Consider the following 26,033-nt stretch of genomic DNA (forward strand, 5'->3'; position numbering starts at 1 on the left):
GTCCGGCCCGCGGGGCGAGCGCGCCGCGGACCTCCCGCCTCCGGCCCTCGGCCCCGGGCGGCTGGGTGCCGGCCGGGCGGCGGGGGCTGCTCGCGGCGGCGGCGGCGACGGCGACGGGGGGGTGGGTGGGGAGGGCGGGCGGCCCGGCGGCCTCCTCTTCTACCGCCCCCCCAGCCACCACCCCCCGCCCTCCCCGGTGTCTGTTTCTCTCTCTGGTCGGAGGCGGCGGTAATGGCGGATGGTGGGTTGTGGCGCCGGCGGCGGCTGCTGTGAGGGACGATGAGTTCCTCGGTGCCGAACGGGGCCAGCCTGGAAGATTGTCACTGTAACCTCTTCTGCCTGGTGAGTGCCGGGGCCGCGGGCGGGGGCCCGGGCGGGCGGGCGGCGGCGGAGGGGCCGCGAGGTGCGCCCTGGGGCCGTGGGGGAGGGGGTCCGGGTCGGATCCAGATGCCCGAGTCCGGGCTTAGGCCCCGCGGGAGCCCGCCCGCGGCCGAGCAGCGCCGCGCCGCGCCGCACCCGGGACGCGACTTTGCCTCGGCCGCGGTCCCGGGCGCTGTTTCGCGAGACTTGGCTTTTTTCCTTGGAGCCTAGTTTCTCACTCTCCACCTCCCCCCCACACCCCCTTCCCGGTCTTGTCTTAACTTGGGCTCCTCACCGGGCAGGACGCTAAGGTTCGTCCTCGGAGTTGCTTGCTTAGATTAACTGTTGCTTTTCTTCTTGACCGTGCATTGCCCCGCACTTTACATTGCTCCCCGTGATCCCACTGCCTTTATGCCTTCATTCTGGTCATTCGGTTCCTCCCAATAAAGTGGACTCCAGTAAAAAAGAAAAAAACAAAGAAACAAAAAAAAACCCTCACTTAGCTTTTAAATTTTTATACTTGGAGTAGAACTAACAGGGTTTTGTGTTTTTTTTTCCTTCCTCCGTGGGTGACAGTAGATTTCTGTCTGAAATTGAGTAGATGCCACTGCTTATGTTTTCTCTTGAAACTTTGAAAATAGTTTGCCATTTTGACAATTCTAGCCATCTTGCTTTTATTAGAACATTATGTTTGTTTGAGAGTGGAAGGGACTAGTGGAGGAGGTGCTATGGTGCACTAAATGTTTCTCTATTTGTCTTTTTGCTGGCGTTTTCTTAGTATATTCTCAGCAAGCTGCCCTTGTTTTATTGAAATGAGAAATGTAGGGAAGCTGAATGTAGGGATGACAATTCTGTAGGTTGCCCCAGAATGGAAACACCCAACAGTTCAGACTTAAACAAACAAACAAACAAAAACCAACTGTTGCAAATAGACCTGCATTGGACTGAACCTTAACTTGTAACTTCATCAGTGATTTGAAGTTTGGTTGACTTTTTTTTCTCCTCGTTTTCCCCGTGCTAGGTGAATTATTAAGAGAGTATGTGGTAGGTAAGTGAATTGAGTAGGCGGAGCACAACTAGTTGGCAAGTATAAACTGCCAGTCATGTATCAGCAGTTTCATTTTTGGCACCTATACTTTGCACCTTTAAAGAATTAATGAACTGTATCTGTTGATTTTCTTTAACGATGTTAAATTGAAATCTTCGTGCTCTTCCCCTCGTAAAATGTTTTCTCGTACGGTGTCCATTAACCAACAAGTCTTCAGTGTAATAAGACATACACCAGGTTTTACATTTCTGTCTTCTATGACTCGGTCTATTTTGGGCACTTTCAGGATCAGTTTCTTTGTAGATAGAACTAGTATAAGTCTGAAAGTTCTTTGTGAACAGCTATTTATTTGATTTTTCTTAGCAGGGATATGTGAAGAATTTTAAGACTTTCAAGTATTTAGATTTCTTTTTAATAGAACTGTAACTTACATAAATATGGAGCAATGAATTTTTGAAAACAAAATTTCTGTTAAAGTTTGACACCAGGCAACAAATGTGATCAGTTAGAACAGAATATAGGACAGAGTGGAAATGTTTATATTTGTGCAAAGTTAGCATCTCTAAGTTTCTTTTATTTCTAGCTGTTGATTTGATATTCTGTGACATGTCATTATTAATTTTTAACTTTTTGTTCTTTTCCTTAAATTTGTGTTGAATTAGTCACTTGGCAATTTCTATTCACTCAGCTTTCAATGATTTTAAGGATATATTGGAAGATAGTAATAATTTAGTGAATAAAGGAATATTAATAATAATTCTTACTTTGAATGTGCCATAGTTAAAAAAAGATCATGCTTTCTTTTCTTCAGGCTGACTTGACGGGAATTAAATGGAAAAGATACGTATGGCAAGGCCCAACTTCTGCCCCTATTCTATTTCCGGTGACAGAGGAAGACCCCATTTTGAGCAGTTTCAGCCGCTGCCTTAAGGCAGATGTACTTGGTGTTTGGCGGAGAGATCAAAGACCTGGAAGAAGAGAATTGTGGATATTTTGGTGGGGTGAAGACCCTAATTTTGCTGACCTTATTCACCATGATTTATCAGGTGAAAACATTTCTAATTGATACAGCAATGTTGCATGCTTTTTAAAAATCATTTGGGTTAAGAATTAATATACTTTTGGTGAAACTTTGCTTGGTGTGGAGCCAGATAACTCAGTTTCATGTTTAATTTCATTGTGGTTATTTTATTTAACTTAAAATTTCTCACATTGTGGCCAACTTTTTTAAGCCTAGAATGATTTCATTACTCCTCCACACAGTTTCCTTCTGGATTTTTCAGAGCCTAAGGAAGACATGTTGTATTAACCTAAGAAAAATGCAAACGGGACATAAAGTTCCTAAAAAAAGTCATTTATATTTGAAGCCAAGTTAACTCAGCTTTGAGTCAATTTTGCCACTGCTTTCTTTGTGTGATTACATAGCAGTTGCAGGAGTATTTCTAGATGCCTTCTTTTGTTTAATATTTATTAATTTCCTTGTATTGCCCTTGTTTTATTATTGTAGTTATTATTATTGTTGTTATTGATGTCATCATTGTTGGATAGGACAAAGAGAAATGGAGAGAGAAGGGGAAGACACCTGCAGACCTGCTTCACCAGTTGTGAAGTGACTCCCCTGCAGGTGGAGAGCTGGGGGGGGGGGGGGGACGGGGGACTCAAACCGGGATCCTTATGCCTGTCCTTGCGCTTTGTGCCACCTGCGGCTTAACCCGCTGTGCTACCACCGGACTCCCTAGATGTCTTCTTTTAACTTTCTAGTGTTTTTTTTCTTTTTTTTTTTTTGCCAGGCATAGCTACTTTGTTATTGTTATTTGTAGCTATTGTATTAACATACAAATGCATATGTGAATTTTTATTTTTGGGACAGTGATTCTTTTATGAAGAATGACAACTTGACTTTTTTTAAAAAAAAATTATATTTATTTATTTTCTCTTTTGTTGCCCTTGTTGTTTTCTATTGTTGTTGTAGTTAGTGTTGTTATTGATGTTGTCATTGTTGGATAGGACAGAGAGAAATGAAGCGTGGAGGGGAAGACGGGGAGAGAAAGATAGACAGATACCTGCAGACCTGCTTCATATGTGAAGCAACTCCCCTGGAGGGGGTCCTTGAACTGGGATCCTTATACCGGTCCTTGCGCTTCATGCCATGTGTGCTTAATCCTCTACACTACCACCCAACTCCCAACTTAACTTTTATAGTACCTGAGATTTTTTTCTTATTTATTTTATATTAGTTTTTATATTTATGTTTTATTTTATATTACTTTTTATTATTTATTTTCCCTTTTGGTGCCCTTGTTTTTTAATTGTTGTTGTAGTTATTGTTATTATTGTCATTGTTGGATAGGACAGAGAAAAATGGAGAGAGGAGGGAAAGACAAGAGAGGGAGAGAGGAAGATAAGACACCTGCAGACCTGCTTCACCGCCTGTGAAGCGACTCCCCTGCAGGTGGGGAGCTGGGGGCCCGAACAGGGATCCTTATGCCAGTCTTCGTGCTTTGTACCACCTGCACTTAACCTGCTGCTGCTACCGCCCAACTCCCAGTACCTGAGATCTTAATCTTAAAAGTGACCCAAATAATTTTATTGTGAGGATATCATACTACTTTTATTTATTTACTTATTTATTACCAGAGCACTGCTCAGCTTTTGCTTATGGTGGTGTGGGAGATTGAACCTGGGATCACAGAGGCACTAGAAGTGATAGTCTGTTTGCATAACCAGTATGCCATTTTCCCCACTCTCAAGCTTTTGTTTTAAGATTGTAGGAGTTATGCTAACAGATTCTTTGATTACAGAACACAAATGAATAGTTATATGCTGCAGGGTACCAAAGATTTCAGCAAGATGTTTGGTGGTGAATTTAGAATATTTATTTTTAGAGATTTATTTATTTATTTTAAATTATTTATTTATTTATTCATGAGAAAGACAGGCAGAGAGAGAAAGAGCCAGACATCACTCTGGTACATATGCTGCGGAGGATTGAACTCAGGACCTCATAGTTGAGAATCCAATGCTTTATTCAGTGTGCTACCTCCCGGACCACTAGAGATTTATTTTCATGAGAGATGGGTATAGAGCTTGGGAGAGAGCACCAGAGCACGTGTGGTGGTGGTGGTGGTGGTAAACATTGAACCTGAGTACTCTTAGACCTCAGCAATGCAAGTCTGGTATACTATTGCTCTTCATCTTCTCTGCCTGAATTTAGGGTGCTCAGATAATTTTTTTAAAATGCTCTTATTTGGAAGTGAGTACACTGAAATTTGTTATTGTTCATGAGAACTATAGGACCTATTCTAGACATAGTGTAATGACAGCTCCAATAAAATTTTTGTAAAATCTGACTTTGTACAGGAATGCATGTATTACATGTGTTATATTTGTCTATATACAGGTTGCTTTTTACACTCTAATGAACTAAACTTTTGATATGTACTTTTACCTTTAAGAGTGGCTATAAATCTTACTATAAACATTTTTAACTTTTCCAACCTGGCAGGAGAGTCTAGTTTTCGTTCTTTTTTTAAAATGTTTTTATTTTTTAATCTTTATTTATTTATTGGGTAGAGACAGCCAGAAATCAAGAGGGAAGGGGGTGATACAGAGAGAGACAGAGACACTTGCAGCACTGCTTCACCAGTTGCGAAGCTTTCTCCTTGCAGGTGGGGACCAGGGGCTCAAACCTGGGTCCTTGAGCATTGTAACATGTGCTTAACCAGATGTGCCACCACCTGGCCCCTGTTTTTATTTTTAGGTCTTTATTTATTTATTGGAGTCTTTATTTATTAGAGACAGCCAGAAATCAAGAGGGAAGGGGGTGATAGGGAGAGAATGAAAGACACCTGCAGTACTGCTTTGCCACTTGCAGAGCTTTTCCCTTGCAAGTGGGGACTGGAGGCTTGAATCCAGGTCCTTGTGCATTGTAACATGTCACCACCCTGGACCCTTAGTCTAGTGCTTAGTTAAAAGGGTGAAAAAAGTAGTTTTCTTCTCTGTCCTTTTTTTTTTTTTTTTTTGCCTTCAGGGTTATCTCTGGGGCTCTGTGCCTGCACAAGGAATCCACGATCCCGTGGCCATTTTTTCCATATTTGCTGTTGGATAGGACTGAGAGAAATTAAGAGAGGGGGAGAGAAAGATACCTGCAGACCTGCTTCACCATTTGTGAAGCCATCACCCCGGAGCTGGGGAGCTGGGGGCTCAAATCAGGATCCTTGAGCTGGTCCTTTTGTACTATGTGTACGTTTAACTTGGTGAGCCACCGCCTGCATCCCCTTCCTCTGTCTTCTAATTTCTGTGGATGCTCTAGTACGCTTTGTGTGTGTGTGTGTGTGGGGGGGGGGATTGAACATAGGGCTTTGGAGCTTTAGGCACAAGAGTCTCTTTGCATAACCATTATGCTATCTACTTCCGCCCTAAAATGTCTGTTTAGATGTATACATATGTGCATAAATGTATTACTTGTGTCAGGGAATAAAATTCCTTTGTGGGATTAACAAAATGATGCTTTCTCTAACTGTGGTGCTGAATACTAGGTCTGCCTGTTCCTTTTTCTTCCATTAATTTGGATATGCTTGAGTTACTTTAACCTGTAGGTGGACCAAAAAGCCACCTTATTAAAATGTGTGCAGTTTTAATATTGATAAAACTATAAACTGTAGATAAACTAAATACTGGTAAACTGTAGTGCTCATTTAGGATTTTCAGTTTACTTAATGAAGTTGACTGAGCATCTTAACATTTCTGGTAGAGCATCTGTTAAGTACATTTTGTAGAATCAAAAATAGTTTTAATAAAGATACAGTGTTGGTTTATACATGGTAGGATTAACACTTCCATAACTAAAAGCCCACTAAAGTTAAATCTGAGCCATTTAGATATGTAGTAAATTACTATGTAGCTACTTTTTTCTCTTAGGTTTTACTTAGAAGTTTTGTATATTTCCTTCTGAAAAAATCTATTTTCCCCTTTAGCTAGCTTTGTTTTTTTAGCACAATTTAAAGACAATTCCCTTACTTTAAAATATTACTCTTGAATGCCAATGAAAGGAGTTTGGAAGATTAGATTGTAATTGTTGAATTTTGCTGAATGCCATTGAATGGTAAACAAATTTTTAAAATTCATCAAAGTGGAAGTGATTGATAGTAAGCTGAAATTTAATTGGGTTAACATAAAGTCAAATTTATTGTTCCCAACGCCTATGGTGTTTTAGTGTGTGTCTATATATATATATATATATATATATATATATATATATATATATATATAGTCAGTACCATTTGTGTAATGTTTAGGGTATTTTTTAAACATGTCATTTACTTAGAATGATGTTACTTAAATCAGACATATCTTAAAGAATAATAAGGTCTTTTCAAATGGAGTATATTTGTGTTGCCCTTTTCTTTGCTCCAGGGACACCGTCTGCCTCCCTTTTGGGGTAATTAGTCTGCCTCTCTCTCTAGCTAACCTCTTTTTCATTTCTTCCCATCTGTGGCACTTTAGTCCCTTTTTTTAAGCTCCCCTGAGAAGAGAGCAGCTGGACCGTAGGGGTGGGTGGCACCAGCTGCAGGAGGCAATCCTAAATTCCAAGTGGAGGTGTAGCACTGAGGAAAGGGAAACAGGAAGGACCCAGGTGGTAACTAAAAAGATGGCTAATTTATCTTGAGCATGCTCTTCACAGGCAGTACCTTCTGTATTTGGTTTAGCAGCTACCACATCTTGTTACTGAGATGTTTGTGCTTATGGTAGTAATGTAGCCTTTCTTGGTGAGGGAAGGAGGTAACGCATTCCTCTTTGCTTCAGTTTTTCTTGTCAGCTGAAGCTTACTATTGCTTTTTTTTTTTTTCTTTTCTTTTCTAAATCCTCACATGTATTTTAGTGTATTTTGAAAACAATTTTGTTTTTGTTTTCCCAGAGTACTGCTCAGGTCTGGTTTACAGTGGTGCAGCGATTGAACCCGAGACTACTGAGCCTTAGGCATGAGAATCTCTTTGCATAACCATTATGTTATCTCCCCCACCCCCTTAAAACAGTTTTTTGAATTAAAGCAGCTTTGATTTTATGTAAGAGTTTCAGATATTACAGTGAGCGCCTATAGAGCCCTCACTTTTAAGATCTTACATTATAAGAATGCTACCGTTCTCACAGCTCATCCACCAGTGTCGATAACAGTAATATGAACTTAAGTTCATACTTTATCTGGATCTTTATTCTAATGGCCTTTTCCTGTATCATGAACTCATCTGGGGTACACCATTACATTTGATTGGCATCTCTCCTTAGTCTGTTACAGACTGAAAGTTTCAGATTTTTCCCATTTTTTTATATTCCTGAAAGTTCTAAAGTGTCAGAACCCTCTCCCAAGGTTTGCATCTTTAAGCATAAAGCACAGTAAGTTGGAGTTTGATGAGACTCTGTGAGAAAACTAATGCCTTGAGAATTTAAAAACAAACCAGAGTAGTCTGGGAGGTGGCACAGGGGATAGGGTGTTGGTCTCTCAAATGTGAGGTCCCAAGTTCAGTCCCTGGCAGCACATGTGCCAGAGTGGTGTCTGGTTCTTTCTCTCCTAGCATTTTCATGAATAAATAAATAATTAAAAAAAAACACACTTGGGGCAAAAAAAAAAAAAAACACTTTTGGGAGTTGGGCGGTAGCTCAGCCGGCTAAGCGCACATGGCGCAAAGCGCAAGGACTGGCATAAGGATCCTGGTTCAAACCCCTGGCTCCACACCTGAAAGGGAGTTGCTTCACAAGTGGTGAAGCAGGTCTGCAGGTGTCTGTCTGTCTTTCTCTCCTCTTTGTCTTCCCCTCCTCTCTCCATTTCTCTCTGTCCTATCCAACAATGATAACATCAACAACAACAACAACTATAATAAGAAAACAACAAGGGCAACAAAAGGGAATAAATAAATAAATATTTTTTAAAAATAAAAAAAAAACTTTTTTTCCCCTTTGGTTTTTGTGGTCTTTATATGGTTTTAGTAATATATATACAAATTGTTTCACTGTATCAGAATTACATCAAAATACTGTCAAGCTAAATGGACTTACTCTTACTATTTAAATTTGGATGTTGTTATTAGAGCATATTAATAATAGAATTTAACCCAAGAGACATATACAGAGAAAGTCTAGATCACTGCTCACCTCTGGTTTATGATTATGTGGGGATTGAACTTTGGACAACTTTGGACGTTGGAGTGTCAAGCATGAAATTCGTTTTGCATAATCCCTATCCTGTATCCCCCACCCAAGTGGCAGCTTTAACAGGACTGACAAATAGACTATTAGTAAACAAATGTAGGAATCTAGAGCCATTTAAACAAAACATTGTTTTGTTTAAATGGCAAAACAAAACAAAGTTTGCCACAGGCAGCCTAAAGAAAGTACATTTCTTTCTTCTGTTCCATATTTTCTGTGACTCATTTTTTTATTATCTTTATTTATTGGATAGAGACAGCCAGAAATTGAGAGGAAGTGAGAGATAGACATCTGCAGCATTGCTTCACCATTTCTGAAGCTTTCTCACTGCAAGTGGGGACCAGGGGTTTGAACCTAACCAGGTGCACCACCACCTGGCCCCTCAGCTTTTTATATTGGTGTATGTACTGTTTTTTTTTTTTAAATTTATTATCTTTATTTATTTATTGGATAGACAGCCAGAAATCAAGGAGAAGGGGGAGATAGCGAGGGAGAGAGAGATACCAGCAGCCCTGCTTCACCACTTGCAAAGCTTTCCCCTGCGGGTGAGGACCAGGAGCTCAAATCTGGGCCCTTACATGCACTCAACCAGGTGCGCCACCACCCGACCCCCTTTTTAAATCTTAGAATCAATTATAATCCATCTTTTTTTTTTTTTAATTGTTATAAGGGCTGTTATTGGGACTCAGTATGAATGAATCAGCACTATGAATCTACTGTTCCCGGCCTTTTTGTTTGTTTCCTTTTCTTTCTCTATTTCTCTTTCTTTCCTTCTTTCTTTCTTCCTGTTATACTTAATAGGGCAGAGAGAAATAGGGAGAAAGACACCCACAGACCTGTTTCACTACTTGTGAAGTGCCTCGCCCCCCATGTAGGTTGGGGATGGGGGCTTGAATCCAGGTCTTTGCTGGAGGTAATCTATATGCATAATTGGATGCACCACTAGCTGGCCTCCACTGAGCAATTCTTCATACTGTGTTCATTTAATCCAGTGTGCCACCACCCAGCCCCCACTGAGCAATTTTTAAGCCAGAGTTTTCCAGATTTTCCATAGGTCAATGATGCGGGCAATGTAAGAAAGACTTGGGAGTACTTGTTGTGAAGGAACAAATATTGTTCAAAACAAACACTGAAGTAGACATTTAAATATTTCTCTTTATTCTTTCAGAAAATACATAGTATTTTCTACTGTGATATTATTTGACCAATTTGTCATTCGTTGGTGTATGTATGTGGTATACTAATAGCTAGGCAGCACTGTTTACAGAATTTTGGGGGGCACTGGCTTATTGGAAATTTAGATGTCACTTTTGTAGAAAATATTGAGTATAAGTATTAGGTATATCAGCTTTAAAAAAATAATAAGATTTCCCATGTTGAAGATTTTGATGAACTGTCATACTTTGGCATCACTATAATCTGGATCCTTAAAAATGTTTATGGTTGGGAGTCGGGCGGTAGCACAGCGGGTTAAGCGCACGTGGTGCAAAGGACCGGCAAAAGGATCCCGGTTTGAGCCTCCGGCTCCCCACCTGCAGGGAAGTCGCTTCACAGGTGGTGAAGCAGGTCTGCAGGTGTCTGTCTTTCTCTCCCTCTCTCTGTCTTTCCTTCCTCTCTCCATTTCTCTCCTATCTAAGAAGGACGACATCAACAACAACAACAATAATAACTACAACAACAATAAAAAGGCAACAAGGGCAACAAAAGGGAAAAATTAAAAAAAATTTTTATGGTTTTCAAATTTGTTGTTGAACTTTTACATTATTTTCTCCAATTTTTTTTTTTATTTCAGCAGTAATATTGAGTTGTAATGCAAACTCCAGTGAGATTCAGAACTTTAATCAGATGAGTAGGGGAGTTAAAAAAAAGTTGTAAATATAACAGATAATCATAGAAATGAAACTCTTTTCTCTGGGGATACAGGTACAAGGGGAAGAAAAAATTATTTAAATGCATTAAGCAGACTTTTTCCTTTAGGCCATGGTTGATTAAATTCAGAACTAGATACAGATTTGCTATGTGTCCCTACTCCTTCCCACCCTTATTATATTGTTGGTGCTAAGATTCAAGAACTTATGTGTGGTTCAGGAGGTGGTGCAGTAGCTAAGTCACTAGACTCTCAAGCATGAGGTCCCCACTTCAGTCCCCAGCAGCACATGTACCAGAGTGATATTTGGTTCTTTCTCCCTCTCCTACTTTTCTCATTAATAAATAAATCAAAAATCTTTTTTAAAAAAAGATTCAAGAACTTATTATTTTAATTACAAGATACCTTCCTATTTGTCTTGGAACCCCAGGTGTTTCATTTGTTTTTGTTTTTTCCAGAGCACTGCTCAGCAGTAGCTTACGGTGGTGCAGGGGATTGAACCTGGGACTTTGGAGCCTCAGGCATGAGTCTCTTTGCCTAACTATTCCACTATCTCCCCTGCTCTCCCTTTGTGTCTTGGGTTGGTTGGCTATACTACTTCATTTTTCTTTTCCTCTGAATATAACATGTAGGGACCTTTTATTATGGTCATAGCATAAGAACGTTAGAAGCTTGGCTTCATTGATTTATGATTTATACGTCACAGCTTGCTTCCATACACCACCCTTTCCACCAGAGGAAAAAAGAAAAACTCACTGTTAGTAGGTCTTACTTTTATTTCTTTCAGCCAAGAAAAATATATTATTTCAGTAATGGTTGCTTAATTATGTGCCATACAGGTAAAGATTTGTTGGCTTTAGAAAACCCTAGCAGGTAGTCCACTCTTTGTTTAGTGTATAACTATTTTACAGTGCTAAGAGCATTGTGAGCATTTAGGGGTATAATGGCAGCACTTGAAAGCATTAACTTCACCTGAGTTTCTCTAGGTAGAATTTAGAGCAACTAGGGAGAAATGCTTTCTAAACCATATTTAGTAGTTTTTATTAAAATTATTTGACACCAGAGTTATCACCAGGGCATCTTGCCTGCATGATTCCATTGCTGCTGGTGGAGTCGCTTCACAAGCGGTGAAACAGCGCTGCAGGTGTCTATCTTTCTCTTGCCCTCTCTGTCGTCCCCTCTCTCCATTTCTGGCTGTTCTATCCAACATCAGCAACAACAGCAATAACTACAATGGTCCAGGAGGTAGCGCAGTGATAAAGCTTTGGACTCCTAAGCATGAGGTCTCGAGTTCGATCCCCGGTAGCACATGTGCCAGAGTGACGTCTGGTTCTTTCTCTCTCTTCCTGTCTTTCTCATAAATAAATAAAATCTAAAAAAAAAAAAAAAAATAACTACAACAACAGTAAAAAACAAGGGCAACAAAAGGGAAAATAAATACAAAATTTTTTTTAAAAAAGGTGTTCTAAGATTAGAAAATAGTGGTATAAATCTTTGGTGGTATAAAGTGTGCTTTAATACTTATCAGTTTATATGTTAATGCAGCTTACATTGGTACAGACAGCAGATCAACATTTTTGTAATATGTCATTGGCTTTTTTATTTTTATTTTATTTTTTTTTCTTTATTGGGGAATTAATGTTTTACATTCAACAGTAAATACAATAGTTTGTACATCATTGGCTTTTTTTTAATATTTATTTTATTTATTCCCTTTTGTTGCCCTTGTTGTTTTATTGTTGTAGTTATTATTGTTGTCGTTGTTGGATAGGACAGAGAGAAATGGAGAGAGGAGGGGAAGACAGAGGAGGAGAGAAAGATAGACACCTGCAGACCTGCTTCACCGCCTGGGAAGCGACTCCCCTGCAGGTGGGGAGCTGGGGTTCGAACCGGGATCCTTATGCCGGTCCTTGTGCTTTGCGCCACCTGCGCTTAACCCTCTGCGCTACAGCCCAACTCCCCATCTTTGGCTTTTTTAAATGGAAAAATAATTTTCAATATAATGACACATGGTACTGAGACCATTTATTCCATGTGGACTAATATTTTAATGTCTAGATATGTGGAATATTCAGCTGATTGTAGGTCAGTATTCTGAGGATGAAGTATAGGCCTTGGGAATTTAGAGCTTAACCTATAACAAGTGCCTCTAGTTGACTTATTGTTTCTTTCATTTCTTTTGTAGAAGAGGAAGATGGAGTGTGGGAGAATGGACTTTCTTATGAATGCCGCACCCTGCTTTTCAAAGCAGTTCACAATTTGTTGGAACGGTGTTTAATGAATCGGAACTTTGTACGTATTGGCAAATGGTTTGTAAAGCCATATGAAAAAGATGAAAAACCTATAAATAAAAGGTAAGCTATCTTACTTAAACTCTGTTTTTTGGGGGGGGAACAAGAAAGCAAAAACCCCTCGTGTTTGCTTTTGTTTTGGTTTTTTATTTTTTTGTGGCTCTCAGAAAAATGAATAAAGCCAGCTGATATCGTACAAATGTTCAGAAGGTTATCTTTGTCAAAATACTGAGGTAATATAGAAATGGAGAAAGATACCTACAGCACTGCTTCAGCACTCATAAAACTTCCTCCCCATCTGTTCTATTGTGGAAACTTAAATTGACATATCATTGACTATACTAAGAAAGAAAAAAATAATAATATGGGAATACTGCCATTCTGAACATAATTAAGCTTCTGCTAAGATAAAATGAAGAATATATATGGAGCCTAGGTATAAAACAGATACTTAGCAGTGTTTATATGTTTGTGTGTATAAGGTTTTTTGTTGTGGTGGTTTTATTTTTAATTAATGAAAGGGATAGAAGGGAGAGAGAGAGAGAGAGAGAGAGAGAGAACCAAACATCACTCTGGTACATGTGCTGCCAGGGATTGAACTCATGACCTCATACTTGAGAGTTCAGTGCTTTATCACTGTGACACCTCCTGGACCACTGTATATACAGTTTTAAGAAGTTAAGTGGCCAGTAATACAGCTTACTTGGATACTGTGCTGTGAGGTTCAAGCCTCCTACCACACTGAAGAAAGCCTTGGTGCTCTATTCTCTTTCATTCTCTCTTTTCCTCTATACCCCCTTGTCTTTAAAAAACTAAGGGGCTGGTGGGGGTAGATAGCATAGTGGTTATACAAAGAAACTCTCATGCCTGAGGCTCCAAAGTTCCAGGTTCAATCTCACACACCACTTTAAACTAGAGCTGAGCAAGTGGTCTGGTTTAAAAGTTTTATATATATCACACACAAAAAACTAAGGGGCTGGGTAGTGGCATGCCTGGTTGAGCTGATACATTGCAGTGTGCCAAGGACCCAGGTTCAAACCTCCATTTCCCACCTGTAGGCAGGAAGCTTGATAAGTGGTGAAACGGTTCTACAGGTATCTCTCTCCTTATCTGTCTCTGTCTCTCAATTTCTCAGTCTCTGTCCAAAATAAAGTATTAAAAAAAAGTAAATATAATTTTTGAACGCACTAGGGGAAAGATAGAAACAGGATAGGGTATGGATCAACCTGCCAACGCCCATATCTATCAGAAAAGCATTTAAAGATGCCAGGCCTCCTGGGGCCAGGCAGTGACACCTAGTTCAGTGATCACACTACAGTGTGCAAGGACCCGGGTTCAAGCCCCTGCTCCTCACCTGCAGGTGGGAAGCTTCACGAGTGGTGAAGCAGGAAGAGGAAACAAGGAAAGACATTCAGAAATAGAAATAGGTGTAATTGTGACTTAAAATGGAAGAGAAAGTAGGGCCATAGGAAAAAACAGGAAAAAGACAGATAACTATAGAAATAATAATCAACTCATATCTGTGACCTTGAGATAATCTGCAATTTCCAATGGAGGGAATAGGGACCCAGCTCTGGTGGGGAATAGTGGGAATGGTGTGAAATTGCACTCCTGTTATTTTGTCATTTTGTAAATCACTAATAAAAATAAAATAGATAACCTTTGAATGAAAAATAGCCAAGTACACAACGACAAATATGTATAAGAAATCTGGAAGATACTTATATTGGAGTCTAGTTTTTGAGCTAGCAAAATAGCATAAATGCCATTCAAATCAATACATATCAAAATGTCACCTACTCAATTCCATCCATAACTTCTTTAAAATTAATGTATTGGGGCTGGCAAAATAGCTCACTTGAATGTCTGCTGCTTTTCCATGTGTGTGGCCCAGATTTGAGCACAGCCTCTCTGCTTCATTGAATAAAGCTTTGGTGCTATGGTATCTTTCACCCTCTCTCTGCTTCTCTCTAAAAAATAACCATAAATAAAATAAAATTAGTTTCTTTTTTAAAAAAAATTAATTAAATCTTACCAAAGCTATGGCTTATGATGGTGCAGGGAATTGAACCTGGGAGCCTCAGATAAGAAAGTCTTTGCATAACCATTATGCTATCTATCTACCCTTGCCCAAAATAAAACTAATTTCAAATAAATAAATTAGTTTTCTGATAGTCCAGAGCTCTTTTATCTTTCCCTGGTCTTGATTTAGACAGAAAGCCTATCATCTAAAAATGGTTAATAGTTATATAATGTTAGATCTAGTCTCTGGATATTACTTATACAATATCATATTAAGAAATAAATAATTGAACTTGTGAGATTACCTAGTTGGTAGAACACAGGACTTGTGTAGCTACAGGGTTGATTCCTGGCACTGCATATGCCAAAACTATACTCTAGTTTATTCTTTCTTTCCTCTTACACATAAACATTTTCTTTTTTAAGAATTTTTAAATCTTTGTTTATTTATTGGATAGACACAGCCAGAAATTGAGAGGGAAGGGGATGTTAGACAGAGAGGGACACCTACAGCCTTGCTTCACTACTCGTGAAGTTTTCCCCCTGTAGGTGGGGACTGGGGACTCGAACCTGGGTCCTTGTGCATCGTAACATGTGCGTTCAACCAGGTGCGCCACCACCCAGCCCCACAAATAAACATTTTTGGGGGCCAAGTGGTGGCGTACCTGGTTGAGCACACATGTTACAAATAAACTTTTTTTTTAATTTCTTTATTGGGGAATTAATGTTTTACAAATTATTTTTCACAAATAAACATTTTTACTAAAAGGAATTAATATTTATAGTTATAATTGATTTAAGAATAAAATGAGCTATATATAATTTAAATTATTTCTAAATTATTAGGATATTGGTGATAGAATGGGGAAATAAAGGTTTGTTCATTTATGTTTTTTTTAAAATATTTATTCCCTTTGTTGCCCTTGTTTTTATTATTGTAGTTATTTTTGTTGTTATTGATGTGGTTGTTAGATAGCATAGAAATGGAGAGAGAAAAAAAAAAAGAAATGGAGAGAGATGGGGAGAAAAAGACACCTGCAGACTTGCTTCACAACCTGTGAAGTGACTCCCCTGCAGGTGGGGAGCCGGGGGCTCAAACAAGGATTCTTATACCCGTCCTTGCACTTTGCGCCATATTGGATACAAAGAAATTGAGTGGGAAGGGGGAGACAGGGAGAAAGACACCTATAGCTTCAGTGCTCATAAAGCATTCCCTCTGCTTGAACTCAGGACCCTGAGCATTGTAGCACTTTTCTTTTCTTTTTTTATGATTTTATTTATTTTCCCTTTTTGTTGCCCTTGTTGTTTTTATTATTGTTGTTATTGATGTCATCATCAATGTTAGATAGGACAGAGAGAAATTAAGTGGGGGAGAGAAAGACCTGCAGGCCTGTGAAGCAGCTCCCCTGCAGGTGGGGAGCTGGGGGCTCGAACCGGGATCCTTAATGCCGATTGTTGCGCTTTGCGCCACTTGTGCTTAACCGCTTAATCCACTGTGCTACCGCCCTACTCCCCTCGTAGTACTTTTCTTTATCACTCTAATGACTTACTTAACCACTCATCTATCGTTGGATATCTGGGTTGCTTCCTGGTTTGTGCTATTACAAACTATGTGGCTCTTGAACATAAGTGTACAAAGATCTTTTTGGATAAGTGATAACGTTATTCAGATATGATCTGGTAGTAGAAGAACTTAAATTAGAAGAACTACCAGATCATAGGATAGGTTGATTTCTGGTATTGCGAGCAACCTCCAGACTGCTTTACACAGGGGTTGAAGCAATTTACATTCCCACCAATGGTGCAGACGTATTCCTTTATTCTCACATCCTTGCCAGCATTTGTTGTTGCTGCCCTCTCTTCCTCCCTCCTTTCCTTCTTTCCTTCCTTTTTTTTTCTTCTTTTTTTCTTTTAAACCAGAGCACTGCTCATCTGGCTCATGGTGGTACAGAGGATTGAACCTGGGACTTTGCATCTTAAGGCATGAGAGTCTCTGTATAACCATTTTGCTGTCTACCACCACCCATTTCTGTCCTTTCTTCTTTTTAAAAAAATTTCTTAATTGGGGGATTAATGTTTTACATTCCACAGTAAATACAGTAGTTTGTACATGCATAACATCTCTCAGTTTTCCATATGGCAGTACAACCCCCCCAGGGCCTCTGTCATCCTTTTCCAGGACCTGTACTCTCCATTTCTGTCCTTTCTAATGTATGGCATTCTCATAAGTGTAAAGTGACATATCAGTATATATATGTATATATATATAATTTTTTTTTAAAACCAAAGCACTGCTCAGCTCTGGCTTATGGTGGTAGGAGGGATTGAACCTGGGATTTTGGAGCCTCAGGCACAAGAATCTCTTTGCATAGCCATTATGCTATTTTTTATTGGTATTTCTCTACTAATTGGTGATTGGGTATCTGGACATCCTTTTTTTTTTTTTTGCCTCCAGGTGCTTGCTCTATGAATCCACGACTCCTGGTGGCTACTTTATTTTATTTTAATAAAAATAAGAGAAAAAAAAAATAAGAGAAAAAATAAGAGAAATTGAGTAGGTGGGATGGGGAGGGGAAGAAAAAGATAGATACCTGCAGACCTGCTTCACCGCCTGTGAAGCATCCTCCTGCAGGTGGGGGCCTGGGGGTTCAAACCCAGATCCTTGCACAAGCCCTTGATGTGTGCACTTAACCAGGTGTGCCACTGCACGACCCCTGGTTTTTTTTTTTTTTAACCAGAGCACTGCTCAGCTCTGGTTTATGGTGGTGTAAGGACTTTGGAGCCTCAGGCATGAGAGTCTTTGAGGCCTTGGACTTTGGAGCCTCAGGCATGAGAGTCTCTGAGTCTTTTTACTTAACCATTATGCTATCTATCCCTACCCTGCCCCCTGGACATCTTTGAAAATTCTGTTCATACCTTTTTCCATTTTATAATGAGGATGTTTAGTTTTTTGTTGTTGAATTTTGTGAGTTTACATGTTTTGGCTATTCCTTTATCTGATATATTATTTGTATAGATCTTCTGCTATTTAGTAGGGTATCATTCTGTTTTGGTGATGCAGAATTTACTGTAGATTTTTTATCTTTTGCTGTGCAGAATTTACTGTAGATTTTAAACAGATTGACAGACCTGGGATGTAAGAAATTTAAATTTGTGTTTGAGGTTTTGTTTTGTTTTGTTATGTTTAATTGTTTACTGTAGTTTAGCTTAATGAAGTTTGAAGTGAAAGCTTTAAATGTTTCTTTTATTTGTTTTTTTAACCAGAGCACTGCCTCAGCTCTGGCTTACGGTGATGTAGGGGGATTCATCATGGGACTTTGGAGCCTCAGGCATGAGAGTCTTTTAATAACTGTTATGCTATTTACCTCCCTCTCCCCCCCCCCCACCCCACGTAAATACTAAGGAAGATAAACAGGATAGAAAACTATCTTGTAGTGTGCAATGAGAATAGGTTCACTGAGTGGCATTTGAGACTATAGGAAGAAAATAGTTAATTAAGAAACTTTAAAAAGTTATTTACTTTTATTACTGGATAGAGACAGAGAAATTGAGAGGGATGGGGTGATAGGGAAACAGAGAGACAAGACACCTGCAGCCCTGCTTCACCACTTGTGACACTTTCCCCCTACAGGTAGGAACCAGGACCTTGAACCTGGGTCCTTGCACACTGTATGCCTGGCCCCTATTTAAGAAACTTTTTGAAAGGAAGGTTTATCTTATCAAAGAGACTTGAGCACCCATTCTGTCATGTTTAATACAAATACTCATACATGCAAAGAATACATTCTAACTACTGAGACCTCTTTCAAGCTGTGGGTGCATGTTTTAATTTTAATATGTATTCATTTTATTCCATTTCTCAACTACAGGCTCAGTTGTGTAATTTCTGTGAAAAAGTTACATTTTCCATTGGTAAATCTGCCTCGAGATTCTTATTACCTGTGTAAGAACTATAGTTATGAGCAGGGGTATATAACATAATGCTTATGCAAAGAGACTCTTATGCGTGAGGTTCTAAAATCTCAGGTTCAATCTCCTGGTACCACGTAAACCAGAGTTGAGCAGTGCTGTGGTAAGAAACAAGCAAAAAACAAAACAAAACAACACTGTAGTTGTTTTTTGCCTCAATTTTAAGAGATAGTATGAGTATCCTGGGTACAGTGGATAGAGTGTTGGACTCTTGAGCATGAGTTCCCAAGTTCAAGTGCTGACATCACATATGCCAGAGTGATGCTTTGGTTCTCTCTCATCAATAAATAAATCCTTAAAAAGTAAAAGCCAGGAGTCAGGCGGTAGCGCAGTGGGTTAAGTGCAGGTGGCGTAAAGCGCAAGGACTGGCAGTAGGATCCTGGTTCAAGCCCCCAGCTCCCCACCTGCAGGGGAATCAGCAGTGAAGCAGGTCTGCAGGTGTCTATCTTTCTCTCCCCCCTCTGTCTTCCCCTCCTCTCGATTTCTCTCTGTCCTATCCAACAACGACAAACAACAACAGCAATAATAACTACAACAACAATAAAAAAACAAGGGCAACAAAAGGGAAAATAAATAAATAAATAAAACAATTAAAAAAAGTAAAAGCCATTATGGTGTATCTGTGTAGAATAAATCCTTGTTATATTATTAAGGGGAGAGGATCAAATAAATGTCTGGTTTCATATATTTTAAACCTTTGTTTTTGAGTCTAGTGTTAAAACTTAAGTTTTAGTAAAGATTCTGGTGTACAGAGACTGATAGATTTGGGGCCCTTGGAATGAAATAGGCAAAGGAGAATATCCTTAAGTATATCCTATAGGAAAGCAAAGAGTATATCCTTGAGTATGTATAGGTAATTCATTATGAATAGAATTTTAATGCAGGGGGGGGTAGATAACATAATGGTTATGCAAAGAGACTCTTGTGCCTGAGGCTCTCAGATCCCAAATTCAATCCCCCACACTTGCCTTAGGCAGAGCTGGTCAATGCTCTGGTTAAAAAAAAAATTACCAAAAAAAAAATTACCTTTTATTTTTTTTTTTTGGCCCTTGTGGTTGTTGTTATTGTTGGATAGGACAGAAAGAAATCGAGAGGAGAGAAGGATTAGACACCTGCAGACATGCTTCACCACTTGTGAGGAGACCTGCCCTGCAGGTGGGGGCTCCAACCAGGATTCTTACTGATCCTTGAGCTTTGTGCCATGTGTGCTTAGCGCCATGTGAGTTTAACCCACTGCACTACCGCCCAGCCCCCAAAGTTATCTTTTTTTTAAAAAAAGATTTTATTTATTTATTAATGAGGAAGCTAGTAGGAGATAGAGAAAGAACCAGACATCACTCTGGCACATGTGCTGCTGGGGATTGAACTCAGGACCTCATGCTTGAGAGTCCAATGCTTCATCCACTGAGCCACCTCCCGACCACCAAAATTATCTTTTTAAAGTATGTTTTAGAACTGTCATGTCTGTAGTTGCCACTTGAAGTTATTTAAACTTTAAATTTAAAATTTAGCTTCTAAGTTATACAAACTGCATTTCAAGTACTACTCCTACCTATTGCATTTGGTAACATAAATATAGAACATTCCGTCATTGCAAAAAGGTTTTTTCTTAATCATATGATCCTAGTATGTTTCCTCTTCTTCCATTTCTCCCTCTTAAGAATGAAAAAAATGTTCTGAGAAGCTGTTTACTAGTGTTATTGCACATGTTTAAGACCCTTAGTTTATTCCCTGGCAGTCAATTAAAAAAAAAAAGTCTTCTAAAAAATTTTTTTTTTAAGATTTTATTTTATTATTATTGAGAAAGATAGGAGGAGAGAGCAAAAGAGCCAGACATCACTCTGGTACATGTGCTGCTGGGGATTGAACTCAGGACTTCATGCTTGAGAGTCTAGTTTCTTAACCACTGCAGCACCTCTCAGACCACGTGCGCCACCTCCCGGACCACCTGAAAATTTATCAGTACATTTATAGAGCTCTAGATTGTCCTCTGGGTTTGTTTCTCCAATACCCTTGACACTTAAACTTTTTTTTTTAATTAAAAAAAATTTAATTTATATTTATTTATGTTCCCTGTTGTTGCCTTTTTTTAAATATAGTTGTTGTTTTACTGTTGTTATTGATGTCATCATTGCTAGATAGGACAGAGAGAAATGGAGAGATGAAAGGAAGACAGAGTGGGATAGGAAGATAGACACCTGCAGACCTGCTTCACCACCTGTGAAGTGATTCCCCTGCAGAACCAGAATCCTTACTCCTGTCTTGGCACTGTGTGCCACCTGCACTTAACCCCTGTGCTACCGCCACTTAAACTCCTGACAGTTAAACTTTTAAAGACACTGAGTTACCACTATTACGGTTTGTTTTGTTTTTTGCTTCCAGGGTTATTGCTAGGGCTCCAAGCCTGCACTACGAATCCACTGCTCCTGGAGGCCCCGTCTCCCCCCCCCCCCATTTTATAGCCCTTGTCATTATTGTTACTGTTGCTGTTGTTGTTATTGGATAGGACGGAGAAATTGAGAGAGGAGAGAGACTGAGGGGGAGAGAAAGATAGACCCCTGCAGACCTGCTTCACCTTGTGAAACAACCCCCCCCCCCCACAGGTGGGGAGCAAGGGGCTCTAACCAGGATTCTAGTGCCATGTGTGCTTAACCAAGGCTGCTACCCCCCACCTCCAGTATTATGTTTTTAAGGATTTATTTCTTCTCTTATTTTTTGCAGTAGAATTGTTCAGTAGACTATGTCAGCCGTGTGTAATCTTAAATGTGCCACATTTAAGATTTAGTCACATTTTTAAGGAGGTGAATTTTATATGTTTATTCGACTTGGCATAGCCAAAATGCCATTCCAACATGTAGTTAAATATGCAAAAATATTTTTGTTTTAATGAATCTCTGAAACCCAATATGTATGCATAAGATTTTATTCAGTTGGTTTATCCACATTTCAAGTACTTGGTAGTCACATGTATGAATACTGTGTCAAAAAACATAGGCTGTAGTGGTTTTGCAAAAAACTTTCATGTCTGAAGCTCTGAAGACCCAGGTTCAGTTCTACATCACAAGCCAGAACTAAGCAGTGTTCTAGTACCCTAGTACCTCTCTCTCTCTCAAAGTAAAAAATAATAAAATATGTATATATATTTTTTACCAGGGCACTTGTTTCACATCTAATAGAAAAACTTTTCCAAAGAGGAAGTAGTGAGAAACTGTTACCTAAGCAGAATTTATCAGTGTTCATTCAAAGCCTATAATTGCTATTATCCTACCATTTTACAAGTGATAAATCTGATGTACGGAGAGGTTAGCTATCCAAAGTCATAGAGCTTGCAAGAAGTAGAACTGGATTATAGGCCATGAAAAATGTAAGACGATAACTTGGGAGGTGGCATGGTGGCTCGAACTTTTAAAGGCATTTAAAATTGCATTTGCCATAGTGATGGCTCTGGATCTCCCTCCCCCTCTCAGCTTTGATTTTATATATATATATATATATATATATATATATATATATATATATATATACACATACATATATATATATGTGTGTGTCAGATTGTAGGTTATTTACTCCTGTTCCTAGATCTGTTTTTTTTTTTTTCTCTCATTTTTTTTTTAATTTTTTATTAAAGAAAGGATTAATTAACAAAACCATAGGGTAGGAGGGGTACAACTCCACACAATTCCCACCGCCCAATCTCCATATCCCACCCCCTCCCCCGATAGCTTTCCCATTCTCTATCCCTCTGGGAGCATGGACCCAGGGTCATTGAGGGTTGTAGAAGGTCTGGCTTCTGTAATTGCTTCCTCGCTGAACATGGGTGTTGACTGGTCGGTCCATACTCCCAGTCTGCCTCTCTCTTTCCCTAGTAGGATGGGTCTCTGGGGAAGCTGAGGTCCAGGACACATTGGTGGTGTCTTCAATCCAGGGAAGTCTGGCCGGCATCCTGATGACACCTGGAACCTGGTGACTGAAAAGAGAGTTAACATACAAAGCCAAACAAATTGTTGAGCAATCCTGGTCCCAAAGCTTGGAAAAGTGGAGAGGAAGTATTAGGGAGGTACTCACTGCAAACTCTAGTGTACTTCTGCTTTCTTACTTTGGTGCCATACTCCAAACTCGGTCAATTTCTGCTTTGCGTTTCTACTTCTTTTTTTTTTTTTTTTACATGCATAACATTCCCCAGATTCCCATTCAACAATACAACCCCCACTATTTCATTCATCATTTTTCATGGACCTGTATTCTCCCCACCCACCCACCCACCCACCCACCCCAGAGTCTTTTACTTTGGTGTAATACTCCAATTCCATTTCAGGTTCGACTTGTGTTTTCTTTTCTAATCTTGTTTTTCAACTTCGGCCTGAGAGTGAGATCATCCCATATTCATCCTTCTGTTTCTGACTTATTTCACTCAACATGATTTTTTCAAGGTCCATCCAAGATTGGCTGAAAACGGTGAAGTCACCATTTTTTACAGCTGAGTAGTATTCCATTGTATATATATACCACAACTTGCTCAGCCACTCATCTGTTGTTGGACACCTGGGTTGCTTCCAGGTTTTGACTATTACAAATTGTGCTGCCAAGAACATATGTGTACACAGATTTTTTTTGGATAGATATGTTGTGTTCCTTAGGATATATCCCCAGGAGAGGAATTGCAGGATCATAGGGTAGTCTATCATGTCAGATATGAGAATAGCTGTTCCTGCCCTTTTTTGTGGGCCATTGGCTTGAATGATAGTTTTCCATCCTTTCACTTTAAGTCTGTGTTTGTCTTGTTGCGTTAGGTGAGTTTCCTGTAGACAACATATTGTTGGGTTGTGTTTTCTGATCCATCTTCCTACTCTGTGTCTTTTAATAGGTGAATTCAGGCCATTGACATTTATTGATATCAAAGATTGAAGATATTTTAACACCATTCTTGTAGAGTTTTAGAGTGTTTTGATATGTGTTCTATTTGTGGTGGTCTGGTTGTTTATAGGAAACCTTTCAGAACTTCTTTCAAGGCAGGCTTGGTGATGGTTGCTTCCTTCAACTGTTGCTTGTCTGAGAAGGTTTTGATGCTTCCATCTAGTCTGAATGACAATCTAGCAGGATATAGTATTCTTGGCTGAAAGCCTTTCTCATTGAGCACTCGATAGATATCTTGCCATTCTCTTCTGGCCTGTAGTGTTTGTATGGAGAAGTCTGCTGCTAATCTTATGGGTTTTCCTTTGTAGGTGACTCTTTGTTTTTCTCTTGCAGCCTTGAGGATCCTTTCTTTATCCTTATTCCTTTCCAATCTAAGTATGACATGTCTTGGTGTCTTTAGGTCTGGGTTAATTCTGTTTGGGACCCTCTGGGCTTCTTGAATCTTTATGTCTTTGATGTTGTCTAGACTAGAGAAATTTTCAGCTATTATGGCCTGGAGAACGCTTTCTTCCTCCCCTTCTCTTTCTTCCTCTGGTAAGCCAATAATGCGTATATTGTTTCTTTTGAAGTCATCCCATAGGACTCTGTTGTTGTTTTCAGCATCTCTTAATCTCTTTTTGAGATCTCTTACTTCTTCTTTAGTTGTCTCTAATTCATCCTCAATCTTGCTAATTCTGTCTTCAGCCTCATTGATTCTATTCTCTCTGCCCTCTACTGCTTTCTGGAGTTCATCTATTTTGTTGCCCTGCTCTGATACTGTTTTAGTTTGTTCAGCTAGTTGCCTTCTTAGCTCAGCAATTTCAGCTTTCAGCTCTCTAATAACCATGAGATTATTAGAATTTTCTTCCATATTCTCATTTGTTGTTCCTGCAGTTCTGATTACAATTTTTTCAAATTCTTTACTCACTCCTGTTATTATTTCCTTAGCTAATGTTTGGATGTTGAACTCGTTGTTTTGTGCTTCGCCCTCTGGAGGACTTTTAGCTGGACTCTTGTCCTGGTTCGAGTCTCCATTATTTTTTCTTGTTGTTTTAACCATTTTATATAAGTTAACAGTTTTTTCAATCCCTGAGTTGGAGTTCAGTGGTGTAAAAGCCTTTTTTTTTTTTCCCCTGTAGGCTATGGTAGCCTGAGGGCTTTTAAACTATCAATAGGCTTCTTGGCTTAATCAATGACTCCTGACCAAGAGATAAAGCAGGGTGTGGCAGAGATAATCCAGTGGTTATGCAAAGAGACTTTCACAGCCCTTCAGCTATGCCACCGAGGTATAGGTCTTCTCCTGAGTTTCCCGGTTAGAGCTCTGTGCCCTGGTGTCCCTCCCTGTTGCTGCTCCAGATTCTGAGGGTAGTAGCAATGGAGACTCAGAGTTGTACTTGGTGAGTCTCTGGGGAGTCCTTTCCTCCCTTCAGCTGTCCCCTTGTTGGTGGAGCAGACTGGAGGTGGTGTCTCCACTGACAGACTGTCGAACTGTTAGCAGTCACTTAATCTCTCCTTAGGCCCCTCTCTCCTCTCTGTCACCAGCCACGCGTGTTTGTACTCACGGGTGATTTACTGGGTTTCTGTGGTCATTCTAGTCCTGTCTTGTTTCGGTCCGGGTGGTCTCCTTTGGTATTCCTAGTTGATCCGGGAGAGGAGAGGAGAGGAGAGAAAGCGATCTGCTGCTCGTAGCTCCGCCTCCGGAAGTCAATCCCCTAGATCTGTTTAAAGTAAGAATACAAATCCTTTTTATTTAAGTGAACCAAGGTTGTTTTTTGTTTGTTTGTTTTTAACCAGAGCACTGCTCAGAGTATTGAGCCTGGGACTATGGAACTTCAGGCATGAGAATCTGATAACTACTGTGCTATCTACCCCCACCTCAAGTTTTTATTCTAAAATAATAAAATCACTTTAAAAACCTACTTAGGGAGTAGGGTGATGGATCACTCAGCAGAGTGCACACATCACCACGGGTGTGAGCCCAGATTCAAGCTCTTGGTCCTTTCCTGCTCGGAGGGCGTGGATGTTGGTTGGGGGAAGAAGTTTTATGAGCAGTGGAGCTGTGCTACAAACACCTCTCCTACTCTCTCTTTTTTTTTCCTCCAGGGTTATTTTTGGGCTCGGTGCCTGCACCATGAATCCACCGCTCCCGGAGGCCATTTTTCCCCCTTTTTGTTGCCCTAGTTGTTGCAGCCTCGTTGCGGTTATTATTGCCATTGTTGACGTTACTTTTTTGTTGGATAGGACAGAGAGAAATGGAGAGAGGAGGGGAAGACAGAGAGAGAGGGAGAGAGAAAGATAGACACCTGCAGACCTGCTTCACCGCCCGTGAAGCGACTCCCCTGCAGGTGGGGAGCCGGGGGCTCAAACCGGGATTCTT

General features: G+C 39.8%; 1 protein-coding gene across 1 annotated transcript in view; it reads left to right on the plus strand.

Annotated features, from left to right (window-relative positions):
* The first annotated feature begins 203 nt into the window (after positions 1 to 203).
* MED13 (mediator complex subunit 13) overlaps positions 204 to 26,033 on the plus strand; it is a 124,331-nt gene continuing 98,501 nt past the window's right edge. The window contains exons 1-3 of the mRNA XM_060203870.1: positions 204 to 342; positions 2,220 to 2,454; positions 12,664 to 12,832. Of these exons, the coding sequence (XP_060059853.1) occupies positions 280 to 342; positions 2,220 to 2,454; positions 12,664 to 12,832 (467 nt within the window). The 5' untranslated portion in view covers positions 204 to 279. The remainder of the gene's footprint in view (positions 343 to 2,219; positions 2,455 to 12,663; positions 12,833 to 26,033) is intronic.

Source organism: Erinaceus europaeus, chromosome 12 (assembly GCF_950295315.1).
Source record: "Erinaceus europaeus chromosome 12, mEriEur2.1, whole genome shotgun sequence".
NCBI lineage: Eukaryota > Metazoa > Chordata > Mammalia > Eulipotyphla > Erinaceidae > Erinaceus > Erinaceus europaeus.